Below are 16,794 nucleotides of genomic sequence, written 5' to 3' on the forward strand. Positions count from 1 at the left end.
CACACACACACACACACACACACACACACACACACACACACATACACACACTATCAGTTTAAGCAGCTCCATGACAAAGCTGCATTTAAACCCAGGCTTGCTGTTCCCTTTCATTCTCAATCGCTGTGCAACACATAACAGAATCTTCACCAAGCTCCGTGTTGTTCTCAAGGGCACTGCACCACAGCTCTTGGTAGCTAACTCAGATACTGAATCTTTCTCCACCAGGAACAAAGTGTCCCATCCCTTACCTCTAAGAATTGCTTGCTACAGAAAACACAGACAAAAATCTACAGAGTGCTCAGTCAGAAAGATTTAAAAAAGCACCTCAAGTTAGGAAGGACGGGGAGCTCAGGGCCAATCTGTGCTGGGAGAGCCCGGTTCAGACAAAAACAAACAAAAGCCAAACTGGACATGCCTGACCTGCGGCAATGCTCATGGCCTGATGCCCTAAGAGCAGCCAAGCCAGGGAAGGTGGGGCAGACAGTCACGAAGTGCCTGCAGTACTTCTCTCTAGGATGCTGCAATACTACCTTCAAATCCACCCACAGAGAGGAAGCACAGACACTTCCTGACTGCTTTTTAAATAGTGCCACACAAATCAAGTGGCTCATGAGAGATGATCAAGAGCACAGTCTCCTCACCAGCAGTGGGTCAGAAATAGCAGAGGTGAGAGAACCTATAGATTAAAAGAAAGGGAGACATTCACACTGTGAGGCAAAGGTGTAAAATGGTAAGCTACCCTGGAGAAAACTGTTGACTTCTGATAAAACATGTAAGTACCACAGAGCCCAACAAATGCAGTTCTGATCATTTGTACCAAAGAAATAAAACTTATGTTCATGCAAAGACCTGTACACAGGTGGGTGCATAATCCCTCAAAGCTGAAGTCAGCCAGGTGTTCTCTGGCGGATGAATGGTTAAGCAAACTAAGCTACACCACACCAGGGAATTCTACTAAGCATGGATTACTGAACCACGCAATAACTTGAGTGAATTCTCTGTATATTACGTTGAGGGAAAAGAGGCCACTCTCCAAAGATGACACACAATTATGGCTGGTAAAACACTCTCACAATGACAAGAGCCTAGAACTCATAAAGTGGAATAGTGAACATGAGTTGAGAGATTACCAAGGGCATACAAAGGAACCCCTTGCCCCCACCCAATCTACCTCTGCTAATGGAAATGCCCCATGCTTGATGGCCCCAATGTCTGTATCCTGCTTGCCATGCATGTTTACTGTAGTCTTGCAAGATGCTACCACTGGGACAAAATAGGCAGAGGATCTCTGTATTTCTTCTTAAAACTACATATTAATGTAGAATTATCTCAACAGAACAAGACTCAAGAGACCCTGCTTCAGCTGGGCAGTGGTGGTACATGACTTTAATCCCGGCACTTGGGAGGCAGAGGCAGGTGGATTTCTGAGTTTGAGACCAGCCTGGTCTACAGAGTGAGTACAGCCAGGGCTACACAGAGAAACCCTGTCTTGAAAAAACAAAGAACAAAACAAAACAACAACAATAACAACAAAAAGAGACCCTGCTTCAATCCAGCTCAGCTGGATGCCTCTGGCCCATAAGCTATATATAGTCAGTTTCAGCCATGACTAAATGAGGACCCAGCTCATCAGCCTGCCAATTGTTGCCCTCAGATGCTCTTTGGCCATTGACCAGAAACATCAGTTCTCAGGACCTTCCCTCGGCAGAGTCTTTCATCACACAGCATCTGGGTCCTTCCAAGTCAAGTGCTCCAAGGGAGAAACAAGAGAGCCCAGAATGGAAGCCACGGTCTTCTATGATGACCACGGAGATGGTGTGCTGATACTCCTGTCATAGTCTAGTCATCAGAGCTGAACCAAGAAGCTCAGCTCAACACAAAGCAAAGGGATGTCACCAGGGGCCAAATACAGGGATGAAGATCACAGGGGCCATCTCAGAGGCTCCTCGGGCAGCCCGCTCCTCCTCTCTTGCCTTATAGTTATCTAACACTCTCACTAGAAATGGAAGTCATGAGGGCAAAACCCACATCTGGTCCACGTCTTTTCTCTCCCTGTGCTTCCCATGCCTAGCATGGCAACCAGCCCCATGGCTGTTGTGTGATGGAGGGAGTGGAAGTCACTGCTGCCGGAGAAGCAGACCCACAGGAGTGTATTTGGACCACATGGTCCACCTCCTCTGTCCCAGCTGACTGAACCAACAAAACATAATAAATAAAAATAAATCTGCACTCTGGGGCTTAAATAGCCTGGCCAAATGGTTCTCTACCAGGATCTGAGATGAAAATACCAAGAAAAGACGCTTGTTAAGGGAATGGCACAATGAACTAAAGCCCCCACTCCACTTCTGTTTCACAGAAACGGAAAAACATTTGAAGCAGAAAGGAAGAATAGAGAACTATGGATAGAAATAATGTCTCAGAGCCAAGGGTGGGAAGGAAACCACACACCCAGACAGTCAGATCCTCAGAGCAGCCCCTCCCGTAACAATGCTCTCTTTCTCAGTGACTTTGAAGTTCCTGAGACATCAGAGGCGTGCCTGAACACTTGGGCAGAAGACATGAGAAGGCATTTAGTTGACACTAATACCAAATCAGCTCAGTGAATATTCATACTCATCCTAGGGACTGTTGATGCCCTAAGTTTCACAGGCCTGTGATTAAAGCCTACAATGGACAAACCACACCACATAAAATGTTCTGTTTTGTTTTAAAGCAGGAAATAGTCTGGGAGTGATGGTTCGTGCCTTTAATCCCAGCACTCCAGAGACAGAGGCAGGTGTATGCCTGCGAATTCAAGGCCAGCCCGGTCTATAAAGCAAGTTCCAGGCCAATCAGGATTACACAGTGAGACCCTGCCTCAATCAGTCCATCCATCCATCCACCCATCAGTCAATCAGTCAATCAATCAATCAATCAATCAATCAGAGGATAGGAGGAAAGCTCAGTCAGTAAAGTGTTTGTTGCCTAAGTATGAAGACCTAAATTTGATCCCCAGAACTACAAAGGCTGTTAGGGAGAAAAAGTGACCAAAGTTTTCCCAGGTGTGAACCCTGTGGAATGCAATGATTAGCATGGCAAGATCTTTGCATGGGTGCAGTCATGGCACAGATGTTATGGGAGTAACAAATTGTTTTCTGGTTGGCTTTAAGGCCCACTCCCCAGGAGGAAACATATCTAATAAAGCAAATCTGAGCAAGATCCCATGGCCCAGATCACAAGCCCTACATGTGAAAGTACTGCTACTACTGTGTTACATAGACAAAGGATTTACACTGCCCTCTGAATTCCTCTCTACTAGTACATTCCTGCATTCCCACCCCCATGGGCACTCAGCAGCACTGGCCTCAGTGCCCTGCTCACCGCCAGCTGGTTAACCTCGAGGTGATAACAAAAGCTATCTGGAGCCTTGAAAGGTTAAAAGCAGAAGCCTGTGGAGGAACTAAAGGCGAGAGTCACTATTCACCATCCTACGATCTCCCCTCACTGAGAGTCAGCTTCCAGCCCTGACACAAGAGGACTGCACCACGACACTATTTTTAGTATGTATGAAAATCTGCTCAGCTGAGCCCTATCAGAGTAAGAGGCACTGAATGGTCCGCTTTGCTGCCGAGCAGCTGCCAGCAAACAGCTTCCACTGAAACCAGTGGACACATGCTCACAGCCTCTGCTGTGATGCACACAGATGTTTTCACTCAGGCTGGTACCCAGTGTCAGTTTTTCCTTTGCCCTCTCCAATGTGAGAACGTCCTCACTCACGGCATGCTCAGCACTGGCAGTCGGGGGCTCCCCAGCTTCACCAGAGCCCAGAGGCCAGAGCATTTCCTCCAGTGGGGCCTCACAGAATGGCGGTCCGAGAAATTCAAATTCTGGCTGTGCCCTACCTGCAAGGGCCATCCAGATTCTGCAGCACTGACTGCTGCTAGCATACCCAGATGCATCTACAGTGGCTCAGGAGATAGCCAAAGCTATTGAGTGTCCCCACATCAAAGTAATTTCCAACGTATACCTAATGTACGTTTACTTCACTTAATTGGCAAATACCTACTGGGTGCCTACTCTGTATCTGGATTGTTCTCAACACTGGGAACACGCACAAGTTCCTGCCCTGGCGGAGCTTCCATTTGGACAGGGCAGGCAGACGGTCCAGGAAAAAAGAAAAAAAGAAACTAGATTACTGCCAAGAGACAGGCCAGCCGGGTTGAAGCGCTCATCTTGAGCTGAGCACTTTAACACATTACTGACGAGGCAAACCGGGTCAGGAGAGTGGAGAGAGAGGCGGAGAGGGTTCAAAGGGGCGAGGGGTCACAATGAAGGAAAGAGAAAAGCCAGGGTGACTAGTGTGGGTGGTGGCAGGTACCTCAAGAAGTAGGAAGGCCCAGAGATCAGACCCTAATGACGCTAAGGGACATGACAGGCAACACAAAACAAACCATGAGAAGAGAAATCAGGATCACTGTCAGAGAACACTGCCCCATATGGCTTCTCTCCGTGACTCCCTGCGGTCACTAAGTTAGTGAAATGCAAAGTTATGGTTTGCAGCTAGCTCTACCAGATTCAGAGCCTGAGCTGGACAATCTATGACACCTGAGCTCCCTTTCTAGCCACTCTGACCTGCCTGGCTCAGTCCTCCGTGAAGACATGGAACCTAGAAAGCAAAGGAACCCAGATACATCATGAGTTCAATCCATGTCTGTGGAGGGACAGCAGTCATGAACAGCAGGATGGGCTAGCGGCAGGATGGGCTAGCCAGCGCATGTGATCTCCAGAGCAAGCAAAGGAAAAACAAGGGCTGAGAAGAATCTAAGCCGGCACGCACACCTGGCCTGCCCCTTTGTTCCTCTGGGGACACTGCAGACGTGGTTTTTATGACACTGATTTATGGGGACAGTTAGTGCACAGAACGTGGGGTTGCTTGCCCCACCCCTACCCCAGCCAAGCCATTATGTAGGTTATAGTAGGGGAGAGTGGTGGATGTCAGGGAAGCTTCATGAGACTGTGCAGAGAGATGAACTAGAACTCAGGTCTGGACATTAGAATAAAAGTGCAGAAGAGAGCCAGCTCACCCAAGTCTCTGCATGTTTCCTTCCTTGTCAAGTAGAAGAGCCGCTGACTAGACGTCTACACAGCTCCACAGAAGGTCAGACACCCTGGACTAGGAAGCAGCACGGAAACTACTCGTGCCAGGCCACACTGGGGATGCTGGGGACTGACACACCTGGCTCGGTAAAGATCACCTTTGGGGGCTGGTGAGATGGCTCAGCAGGTAAGAGCACCTGACTGCTCTTCCAAAGGTGCAGAGTTCAAATCCCAGCAACCACATGGTGGCTCACAACCATCTTAAGATCTGACTCCCTCTTCTGGAGTGTCTGAAGACAGCTACAGTGTACTTACATATAATAAATAAATAAATCAAAAAAAAAAAAAAAAAAAAAAAAAAAAAAAAAAGGCAGGGTTTAAAAAAAAAAAAAAAATCACCTTTGGCTTGGTAGTTCCACCCTTGGGAAGACATCATGTGAAACAATCCTAAAGGAAGAAGATAATCTTTCTGCATGTGGACATACACCATAGTCTAATTTACAATATTAAAAAGCCGCTGGAGAGATGGTTCAGTGGTTAAGAGCACTGATTGTTCTTCCAGAGGTCCTGAGTTCAATTCCCAGCAACCACTTGGTGGCTCATAACCATCTATAATGGGATCTGATGCCCTCTTCTGGTGTGTCTAAAGACAACTACAATGTACTTGTATACATAAAATAAATAAATCTTTGAAAAAAAAATATTAAAAAGTCAACAGGATGCACTGAGCCAGCCCAGGACAGGGATCAATGGTAAAGTGAACCAAGCTTCATCTAGTTAAACAACACTTGGGAAACGTCAAAGATAATTACACACAGCATGAGAAGGTGTGCCATTAATGGCTTTGCCTACACCGTCACTTGCTTGCACGTTCTCTGAGTTGAAATGACATCAGTTCCATATTCTGATATAAAAGAAGATTCAGAAGAATCTGAATGCAAAGTGTAACTCCTGCCTTGCCCAAACCTTTAAAACGCAAGGCAGAGAATCAGTGGAAGACAGCAGTAACTAGCGATGCTGATCTTATGTGGTGTAAAAACATAGCTTTTCCTATTTTATTATTGTCCTCAGATATTTTATGAATCTTTTAAAATGGAAAAAGAAGAGAAGGGTGTGCCTCAAGAGGCCGAGCACTTGCCTAGCACATGAGAGGACCTGGTGGGGTCCCGAGGACAAGGGAAAAACAGACATGATTTTAAAGTTCCTTAGGTCCATGGGGTGGCCATATGCTAAACAGAAAGGAGGGCAGACAGTTCACAGAAACCTAAGTGCCATCTTGGGAACTCTGCTCACCAAGTCTGTTCACATGATCTGGGAGCAAAAGCTTAATCCTGCCTCCCAGACCCCACCCACACTCACTTTCCTGAGGGGGGAGGGGAAGAATATCCAGAAACTAAATAACCAAAATAGCAAGAAATTAAGAGTTAAACAGGAACAAAGCACAAGAGTAACGTCTATGACGCACACATAAACACGAAGCAGAGCAGTACAGAGCCAACTCGGGACAGCATCTGTGATGCCGGAACGGAGTCCCTTCAAAAGGCACAGGTGTTCCAAACTGCTCAGCTGGCCAGGACAGTGGCAATATGGCCACGTTTCGTGCAACATCCTGACTTCCTAGAAGAGCACAGCCCAGATGTTGCAGGAGGCACAACACTGCTTGCTCTCTTGATGACCAAAGATTCAGTAACGCCTATGACTGCTCTTAGTAAGTAGATTGTGGACGCACATTAACATTTGGCCAAAGAACCTAAGAAAACACTGGGTACTTGGTTTAAAGGAGCTCCTTCTACTTCCTGTAGGTCCCAGAGGGCCTATGTTACCTTAGTCAGAGCCATGAACACAGCTGGAAGCAGAGCAGGCCAGCACAGGACCTTGGATTCTAAGGGAACAGGAGCCATATCTGTACTGGGCATTCCCAGAAAGCTCTCATCTGGGTCACCTGAAGGGACAGAAAGCTGGTTGGAGAGGCAGGGTTCTAAACCAGACAGCTATGACCTTGAAGTCTAGCTCTGCCACTTGAGTGACTATACAAGCCGTAAGAAGAAGACAAAGTCTTAGTTTGTATGTATTCACAGGACTAGGAGATCAAGCAAGGGGACCAAGCTGTACCTGGCTCTTTGGAGGTCCCTAGCCCCTGCCTCCCTCAGAAATAGGGGGTGCTCCATCCTGAGCCCTTACACCCCAGGGCATTGCCCGTGGTCGTCATGGTTACCTTTGGGCATGATCTGGTGCATGGCAACCGAGAGGAAGAAGATGGAGTCACTGTAGTAGGTCCCTGAGCCAGCACTGAAGTACTTCTGCATGGCCTCCACAACAGGGAAGAGCTTGTCTGTCAGCACAGCAACATCGTGGAAGATGACCTGTAGTGGGAAGCAAGGAAACCCCAACAAGTCAGCCAATCGTCTCTCTCCAAGTTCCAGACACCGGACACACACTTGAGCCCAGGAGGCAGAAGCAGACGGGGTGCAGCTAAGAGGATGCTGGCAGTGACTGAGGGCAAAGGCAGTGGGAAGGGCACTAGGGAGCAGAGTCCAGGCAGCCAGGCTGGCAAGGACACTGTTAGGGACCGGGCAGTGGACATGTGACAGGAGAGAAAGGAGTGGACCCAGCTCTCAGGTCGCTTTTGAGTTTCAAAGGTCACAACAAGAAGCCTGGCTCCCATGCCAGCAGGAGACAGGTCAGGTGTGGGCACCGCCTGAGACATTCTCAAGCAGGTGAGCTCCACTCCTCTTACCCTCATACTCTGCCCAGGTTTCCCACATGACCACGCGCCCTGGTCTTCCAGAGCCTGTGGCCGTTGTGCCCAGCCCTAAGTAACCCATTGGTTCCCCGGCCAATGGCGTCTGCTTTTCTGTTCTTGCTCTAGGTTCCTAACATTTCCTATTTCTCTCTAAACTGTATGCCTTTTAGTTCACGTTTATTTCTGTCCTCGGTCTCTTTCAATTTCTAAAGCCTCACTGAGCTTGGTTTAGCCAGGAATGGTAGCTCACTCGTGTGAGTTATAACACTCAGGAGGCTGAGGCAGAAAGATTACTCTAAGTTCAAGTCCAACCTGAGCTACAAAGTGGGTTCCAGGCCAGGCCAGTTATGGACTAGAACCCTGTCTCAAACCAGCAGGAGACCCAATGTCTCTACCACGTCAGTTCTTTTGCTCCCTAGCGTCGGCTGCCTGCAGCACTAAGGCCGCGCCTGCCCAGAGAAGCTTTGCTGTTTCTTAACCTTCTGCCCCCGAGGTGTGCTTTCCTTCACCCCTTTTCTCAACACCAAATGGCCTCTCTCCCCCACACCTTGCAGCCTCTGGCCCTGCCTGTGCACTCCCTCACCGTAAACCTCACCCTCTCTGAACATCCTCTGGTGGGCCTCACAGTCATTTTCCAAACACACAGATTTATATGTTTCTTTTTAGCTGCAAAACCTCTGAAGCTCACTGCCCACAGGTCCAAACCCCCCAGCAAGGCCTGCACTGCACTGGTGGCTCTAAGTTCCCTCCCCACCTGTCTTCATGACTGGAAAAGCTGAACCCTTACCCTCATCCCGCTTCATCAGCCGCCACTTTATGACCTGTAGCCTTGACACCTCCACACGCTCTTCCCATGTGTGGAACTCCCTCTTCAGCCTTCCTTCCAGCCTCCACACACCTCCCATGAGCCTCCAGGCCCCTCCTTCACCCCATCTTACATGGGGCTTCACTGGCTATGACCGTCCCCTGCCCTGTAACAGTTGGCTACATCTGTGCCAGGCCATGGACATGGGTTTGTAACCTAAAGGAACAATACTCTGGGCAAGAGCCTGAGTCCCTCCGTGGGTGACACAGGAATGGCAGCACTCACCCTTGTGGTGACACTGAGGTGACCAAGGATACGCACCCAGCTCAGGGGCTGCTAAGCTGCTCTCATTCCTTAGCCTCACATCCTGTCCCTGACTATGTCCTGTCCCCTCAGTCTCTCTCCTCATAGATCAGGCATCATCCATGTGACAGCCTTCCCATCACACCGGCGTCACCAGGGGCTGGAATAGACAAGGTGCTAAAAGCACAGGAGGGCTCTCAAGGGCCGGGCACCTCCACAGTCATTAAAGTGGAAAGGGAAGGGGTGTATGTGTGTGTGTGTGTGTGTGTGTGTATGCACACTTGAGTGCAAGTGTGTGTGAGGGGGTGGGATATACATGAGGGCAAGGCCTGCCTCAGCCACAGCCAAGCCCAGAGAAGCAAAGTCCTGTCAGCAGCAGCCATCTTTCTCCGCTCCCAGCCTCATATCACCCAAGCTTCCCCAGCAATAACTATACCCTGTCAGCATTAATAGATTTATTGAGGACAAACGGATTGCCAGTACATTTGTTCCAAGAGCTGTACTGTTTAGCCAGCTCCAATGAATATTTCAGGTAATGAATCTACTTAAAAATGAATATATTCCAAGGATAAACTCAGACCGAAGGCAGCAAGCCACAGACACGAGTGTGAATCAAATGCCCAGTCTCCAGGGCAGGAAGCCGGGCTACAGAATGAGCTCCCCTCCAGCACCATCAAGCCAGGACACCACGGCCCCAGCCCAGCCCAGGCTCCAGCCTGGCTGTGGGCTGCAGAGCCCCACCTCAAGAGCTACGGGAAGAACCTAGGAACCCAGGGCTGTAAAGTAGCTGGCTACTGAAGGCAGTCAGTCAGTGAGCGGGCCAGAGCAGTGACTTATGTCAACGCAAACGTGTGATTTACAGGGATGCGGACAATAAACATCAGGACACCATTTGTGACACATCTTAAAACTTCAAAACCTATTACTTGTAAAGCATTACCTACACTCTGCCTAAGGTCTGCTTCCCCAAACCCTTCCCACCGACGGAGTCACCAGAGTGTGCCGTCTCTCACGCGCAGGACAGAGCCCACTCTGAGCTCATGAAGAAGCTACTGGAAGTGTCCCACCGCCCAATGACTTACCAAGCGTGCCGCAAGACAACTGGCTTTCTAATCAGCTTCTAATCAGACATTTATAAGCTCTCATTAATTTCCTCTTATCAGTGATACTTAAAGGATTTGTTCATAACAGTATTTCATATCAATAATTACAGTCTATTAGGAATATTAACTAAATCCGTAAGTCCCTTTGTCTCCTTTTATTTTAAAAGTCCAAATTCAGTAAAGACAAAGTATTCATATTCTGAGTGTCCTCAAAGAGTTTGTTGTTCAAAATATAAAGTATGTATGGAGCACACTCTACGTACCCTAAGGGCTCTAGGAAGACAACTAGAATGGTCCTCGGGGGCTGGGGGCATCCAGTTCCATCTTACCACACACAGCATATTTTTTGTTGTTTGGTTTGGATTGGTTTGGTTTTGGGTTTTTTTGGGTTTTGGGGTGTTGTTGTTTGTGGTGGTGGTGGTGGTTTTTTCAAGATAGGGTTTCTCTGTGTAGCCTTGGCTGTCCTGGAACTCACTTTGTAGACCAGGCTGGCCTCGAACTCAGAAATCTGCCTTCCTCTACCTCCCAAGTGCTGGGATTAAAGGCGTGCACCACCACTACCTGGTGCACAGTATACTCTTAACACTTCTAGCCTTGGAAACTGGTACAAACAATCATAGCTGACCATGTGCCAGGCAGGAGTAGATATGCTGCCCCAAACCCTTAGTGTGGAGTGAGGAAAACTCATTTGTCAAATGACAAGCCCACTGGGAACCAGACATGGCCACGCTCCTAGAGCCAAGGAGGCAGGTAATGAGCTGGCTCTGGGCACAGGAAGACATGGTCTCCAGGAAGCCCTGAGGCTGCCAGAGGAGAAGCCGCTCCTGCAGCTGCAGGCAGCCGGGCCAGTCAGCCAGGGACGAGGGGCGGGGGGGGGTCATCCTCAACCACAGGAGAGAAGAACCTGCCCCTCCAACCATCCATCGCCCGCAGGAACGACTAATATGTCTCCACTGTCCACAGGGTTCATATCCAGCATGGAAGGATGCTGCAGCAGCACCCAGACTCAGCCAAGAAGCCCCCCCACCATCATCAGAACTGCCCACCAATGGGGATAAGCAAGCATCCCTGCCCTAGTGTGCTTCCTGTGGCTGAGATGACACACGACCAAAAGCAATGAAGGGAGGAAAGGGTTTACTTCATCTCACTGCTTATAGTCCATCATCAAGGGAAACCAAGGCAGGAACTTAAGACAGGAGCCTTACGCAGCATCCACAGAGGAACGTTTCATTCGTTTCTGGTTTGCTTGTCATGGCCTGCTCAACTGCAGCTCTTATATAGCCCAGGCCCACAGGCCCCTAGGTACCTTCCATAGTGGACTAGGACCTCCTCTATCAACTGCCCATCAAGAAAATGCTTCCACAGACATGCCCACCAGCCAACCGAATGGAGGCTATTCCTCAACTGAGATTCATTCTTAATAGGTATGTATAGGTTTGTGTTAAGTTGATTAAAACAAAACAAAACAAAAACTAAGCAACACAACCCCGTATCATTACCATGTCCTGGCATCACCATGTCCTGGCATTACCATGTCCTGGCATCACCATGTCCTGGCATCACCATGNACCATGTCCTGGCATCACCATGTCCTGGCATTACCATGTCCTGGCATCACCATGTCCTGGCATCACCATGCCCTGGGCACCAAGTCTGGGCTGGAATCCCTCCAGTGATATGAGATCAACGGCTCCAGAGGCTCAAGAGACACCGGTCATTAGTAAACCCCAGTCCTGGCTTCAATGCACGATGCTCTAGGTGCCAATTACCTGGGGCAACTTTCACCCATCTCAGGTAAGGTACACAGTAGTGCCTGAGACGTACAGACACTAGCATGCTACTTTCAGTACAGTCAGAACGCTTTTCCATGCAGAATCTCTAGACATGAGATATCTCTAGATAACAGAGCCACTGGCCCTTCAGCATCCTAGCTGGACCGAAGGAAATTACAGATGCCATCCTGCATGCTTAGCCACCTGCCATTGGCAGGCACGGCCCGGAGCTGAGCAGCTGATATGGAGGACTCCTGGGGTGACTGACCTCCCCACCTAGTCAAATCACTGAGTCCGGGTTCAGTGGCAAATCTCGTCTAAAAACAAGGTGAAGTGACCAAGAAAAACACCTGACAGCAACCTTGGGTCTTCACACACATGCACACATATGTGCACACACCTCTCCCTCTCCCCGACACACACACACATACACACAAACAGAGCAAGAGAGACAGAGACAAAGACAGAAACAGAGAGAGAACCAACTCCTAAAGAGGTCTTAATGGATCGGTAAGAGTCACTAAAAGGGACATGGACTTCACACTGGGAAATGATCTTTCTCCAGCCCCACTCCCTGCTGACAGCCTCCCCTTTCAGGCCAACTGGGAGGAGATGAAATAGCAGGTAGGCCTTTCCTGGTGACAAGCACTGGACACATTCCCAAAGAGAGGCTGCTCTCCCTTTGGGTGTTAGCTTCTCCTGTGGAGAGGCAAGCACCCACTCACCTGAGACGGGCACCAACAACAGACCAAAGCGATCTGACCCAAGCCCAGCGTGCTGAACCAGGGAATCAGTGTGCTTACTGACACGAGCACGGTGAGGAGCGACTTAAAGGAGCACGGGCGACCCTAAAGCAGCCAATTTTCCCGGTATGAAGACTTCCTATAGCTGCATAAATGGAGTCACGTAAGCATGATGTTTGTGTACAGTAAAAAATTATCATTGTGTTATTCAAACGCTGATTTCTCTGCCCTCATATCCAGGACCTGGCATTATAATGCATATTCCAAATTTCTCCTGTTTCAAGTTTGTGTAAATAGTGCTTACCATTTATTCTCTGCCTTGTCAATAAATTCTCTGTCTTATCTGATCAGCCAATGGCTGGACAGATAGGAGAATAGGGTGGGACTTCTGCCAGCCAGATGAGGGAATAGACAGACGAGTCAGCAGGGGATTCAGTCACTAGGAGGTGAGAGGAGACAGCATAGGAGAATACATCTAAAGCCCAGAGAGTCAGACCAATACTAAAACGCAAGTATCTCAGGGATTTTGGCTGGAAGGTTCAGAGGATTAAAATAGATCAATGACTGCTCAAGTACTGTGCTTGACTAAATAAATCTACTCGTGCATTTGGGAGCTGGCCGGGACTAGAGAAAAACTAGACACTTTTAAAACCACCATCACAGAGTTCCCCTTTCAGTCAGCTTTCCACACTCTATAGACTAACACTTTCCCAACCACGAGCCACTGGGGCAGAAGTACCCACAGCTGGGAGGGAGATGTCAGGGAGCGGCTAAACCTCAGGTAAGAGTCTAGGCACCTTCCCACCCCTGCTTTTATAACGGAATGCCACAAGCCTGACCTGGAGGGTCGCTTGCTGTTTCTGGGGGAGATGGTGCGGGCCGTCATGCTGGGGGTGGGGTGGGCGGCAAACAGCAGCACTCTACCCTAAGAAGGGCAGCTCCTCCATTGTTATCCTGGCCCAGAAACACTCTTCAGGACAAGTGGGGAAAAGTGCAACAGAATGAGTTGTTCTGAGGGTTGTAGGTGAGGAGGAGGTGGCTCCATCACATGCTGGTAGCCACACAAGGCTATCCCCACTAAGACTGCACCCCCTCCCAGTGCCCTCCTCTCAGACACTGAAAAGCCTGCCAGCCGTCATGAATGGCTGCCTTCTACGTATGCTGAAGTAAGGTTTAGGGTGGCAAGGTAAGAGCTACCTGGCCATCTACTGGAGGAAAATGGATAAAACAAAGTCTGCCCATAATAAAACACTACAGAGCAGTTATAGTGACCAATGAGGTCATTCTATAACTGCTTAATAACATAAAACATAGAGTTCTAGTTTGCTCTCTACTGCAGTCATAAATGCCATGACCAAAGGAGCCTGGGATGAGAAGGGTTAATTTCACTTCCACATCTCAGCTGTGGTCCAAGGAAGCCACAGCAGGAGCTCAAGGCAGGAACCTAGAGGCAGGAACTGAAGCGGAGACTGCAGAGGAGCACTGGTTACTGACTCGCTTTCTCTGGCTGGCTCAGCTACCTTTCCTATACACACCAGAACCACTTGCCCAGGACTGGTACCACCCACAGTGGGCCAGGCCCCAAAGACTTGCCTACAGCCAATCAGAGAGAGGCATTACTATCTCAACTGAAATTCCCTCTTCCCAGAAATCTCTAGCTTGTGTCAAGTTGACATAAAAACTGACCAGCACACACAATAAGTACACACCAAATATGATATGTGAAATACAAATAAAAGTAAAAATAAACAAATTTACAAGACACCCAACTTCTTTCTCATGTAAGACAAGGAATATCCTAAGGGAGCCGGCTAGAAGACACAAGGGTGAGATTTGGCCACAGCTGTATTTTACTTCAGATAAAAAGAATCTGACTCAGATAAAGCAAACGCTAGCGCCTGCAGCAGGATGGTCTTCGGCATCTGGGCATACATTCACCAGCATCGTTTCTCCCACATCACAGCTGAGCTCTGCCTGCCTGGGGCTCCCAACTTCAGCGACAAGAAATGGTCAAAGGTGAGCCAAGGGAGCCTATGTGTACCGGGCCTATGGGAGACATGCTCATCCAAAGCCTAGTACATCCGGAGATCCTGTCTCAAAGAGTCAGAAACTCACAGAACAGCTTATAAAATAAAGGTGACAGCGTACTATGTGAACAGTAAGTGTGAAGCAGGCAACGAGATCAGAAGCACCATGACCCTACACCACGGCATGCAGGTCCCATAAGTGAAGTGAACAGAGATTAACCCCTCCCACCCCACCCCACCCCACCCCACCCCCAGCCACACCAAAATTACACCAGCAAGTGACAAAGTTGCAGAGCATGGGAAAGTGAGGCAGGTTTCTAAAAACATGACTTTTAGCTTCCTCTGGAGAGAGGGTCAGGAAGGCTCTCGGGGTCCACTGCCCACCTCTCTCTGGGCAGCTTCTCTTATCCTCACATCCCTTTCTCCCCGGGGCCTGGGGCCAAGCCTCAGAGCAGAACATTCCCATGGGCCAGCAAGCTGTTCTCTCATACTTCCGGGTCTAACAGATCCCTCCAGAGCTGTGTGAATCAAGTCCAGATGCTGCACGAGTCACACAAGAGGACGGGGAACCAGCAGTTATAGAAACCAGGAGGTTAAACAGCAAGAGCTTCCAATGTTGAGAAAAGAAACTGTTGGCATTCTGTCTAGACCCCACCCCAAAGTTCCTGGCTACAGCCCGGTAGGCCCAGTATAAATGGGGCTGCTTGCCCTTCCTCTCCCTCTAACTCTCTTACACTCTTGCCTCTCTTCTTGCCTCTTGTCCCCTTGTGCCTCCTCTCCCCATTCCCTTCCCCCCTCTTTCCACATGGTCATGGCCAGCCTCCACTTATCTACTCTCTCCCTCTCTCTGCCTTTCTCTGCCTTGACTACTCTTTTAACTCCCCTCCCCAGGCCCTGAATAAACTCTATTCTATACTATGCAGGTGTGTGGCTGGTCCCTCAGGGGGAAGGGATGCCTTGGTGTCTTAGTCAGGGTTTCTATTCCTGCGCAAACATCATGACCAAGAAGCAAGTTGGGGAGGAAAGGGTTTATTAGGCTTCACATTGCTGTTAATCACCAAAGGATGTCAGGACTGGAACTCAGGCAGGTCAGGAAGCAGGAGCTGATGCAGAGGCCATGGAGGGATGGTCCTTAATGGCTTGTTTCCACTGGCTTGCTCAGCCTGCTCCCCTGATAGAACCAAGACTACCAGCCCAGAGATGGCAACACCCACAAGGGGCCCTCCCCCCTTTATCACTAACTGAGAAAATGCCCCGCAGCTGGATCTCATGGAGGCATTTCCCCAACTGAAGCTCCTTTCTCTGTGATAACTCCAGCTGTGTCAAGTTGACACAAAACTAGCCAGTACACTTGGCATGGGTCCACTGAAACATCCCCTTCCCCCACACCCCATCAGAACATAGTCTTAGAGCTCTTTCTCTTTTTATGACCACCAGAGAAACCATTTTGCTTTGTTTGCTCTGAGAAGAGCCCTGAGAGTGAGCAGCTCCATTGCTGATACTTCTGGTCAAGGCGGAGACGCTCTGTGAGCCTGGAGGACCAGAAAGGAGACGAACCATCCAGCTTCAGGTCTTCAGCAATGACTGCTCACAAAACTTAACTCACATCTGGCTATTTACACTTTGCTGGGGTCCAAAGGCCCCAGCCAGGTTGAGTTTTCAGTTGTGACAGGTAGAGGAAAACAGTGTCCTTCAAGATGTCCCAGTGATTCCAAGGACAAGTTTCACCCAGGAAGCAGAACCAGGCCCTAGGGTGGACAGTGCCCAGGCTGAACTATATCGTGTTACCCAGGATTCCCCACCTTCCACGAGCTCAACAAGCACTCCCACAGGCATGGCCCGTAGAGGATGGTGGCCCAGAACTCTGGCTTCGGCACACGCATCGACAGTGAACAGCCCCACCAATGACTAGGGAGCAAAGCCCACTGCACGTGCCATCGGTTAGGCATCCCTCACAACAAAGAGTCATCTACAATAACCAGCGTCTCACCTCCCCTAGCGTCTCCTCAACTGCTCCAGAGCCATATCCCACACCTTCAAGCTTGTTCCTCTTCCATTGACAACCCTGTGCACAGCAGGGTGTGACACTACTCAGATGGCCCTAGGCTCAGGCAGTGTGTCACTCTTATTTAGCAGGGACACCAACTGAACATAGTATGTATGTGGCTTGGGCCTTCTCTGCACACACAGCCAGGCTTAGGCACAGCACCTGCTATAAG

At 49.3% G+C, this 16,794-nt stretch overlaps 1 protein-coding gene across 1 annotated transcript in view; it reads right to left on the bottom strand.

Moving 5' to 3' along the window:
* Nucleotides 1-16,794, bottom strand: part of Xxylt1 (xyloside xylosyltransferase 1) — a 116,458-nt gene that overhangs the window by 81,302 nt on the left and 18,362 nt on the right. Inside the window, exon 2 of the mRNA XM_021209669.2 lies at nt 7,295-7,442. Within this exon, the coding sequence (XP_021065328.1) occupies nt 7,295-7,442 (148 nt within the window). The remainder of the gene's footprint in view (nt 1-7,294; nt 7,443-16,794) is intronic.

This window comes from Mus pahari, chromosome 12 (assembly GCF_900095145.1).
Source record: "Mus pahari chromosome 12, PAHARI_EIJ_v1.1, whole genome shotgun sequence".
NCBI lineage: Eukaryota > Metazoa > Chordata > Mammalia > Rodentia > Muridae > Mus > Mus pahari.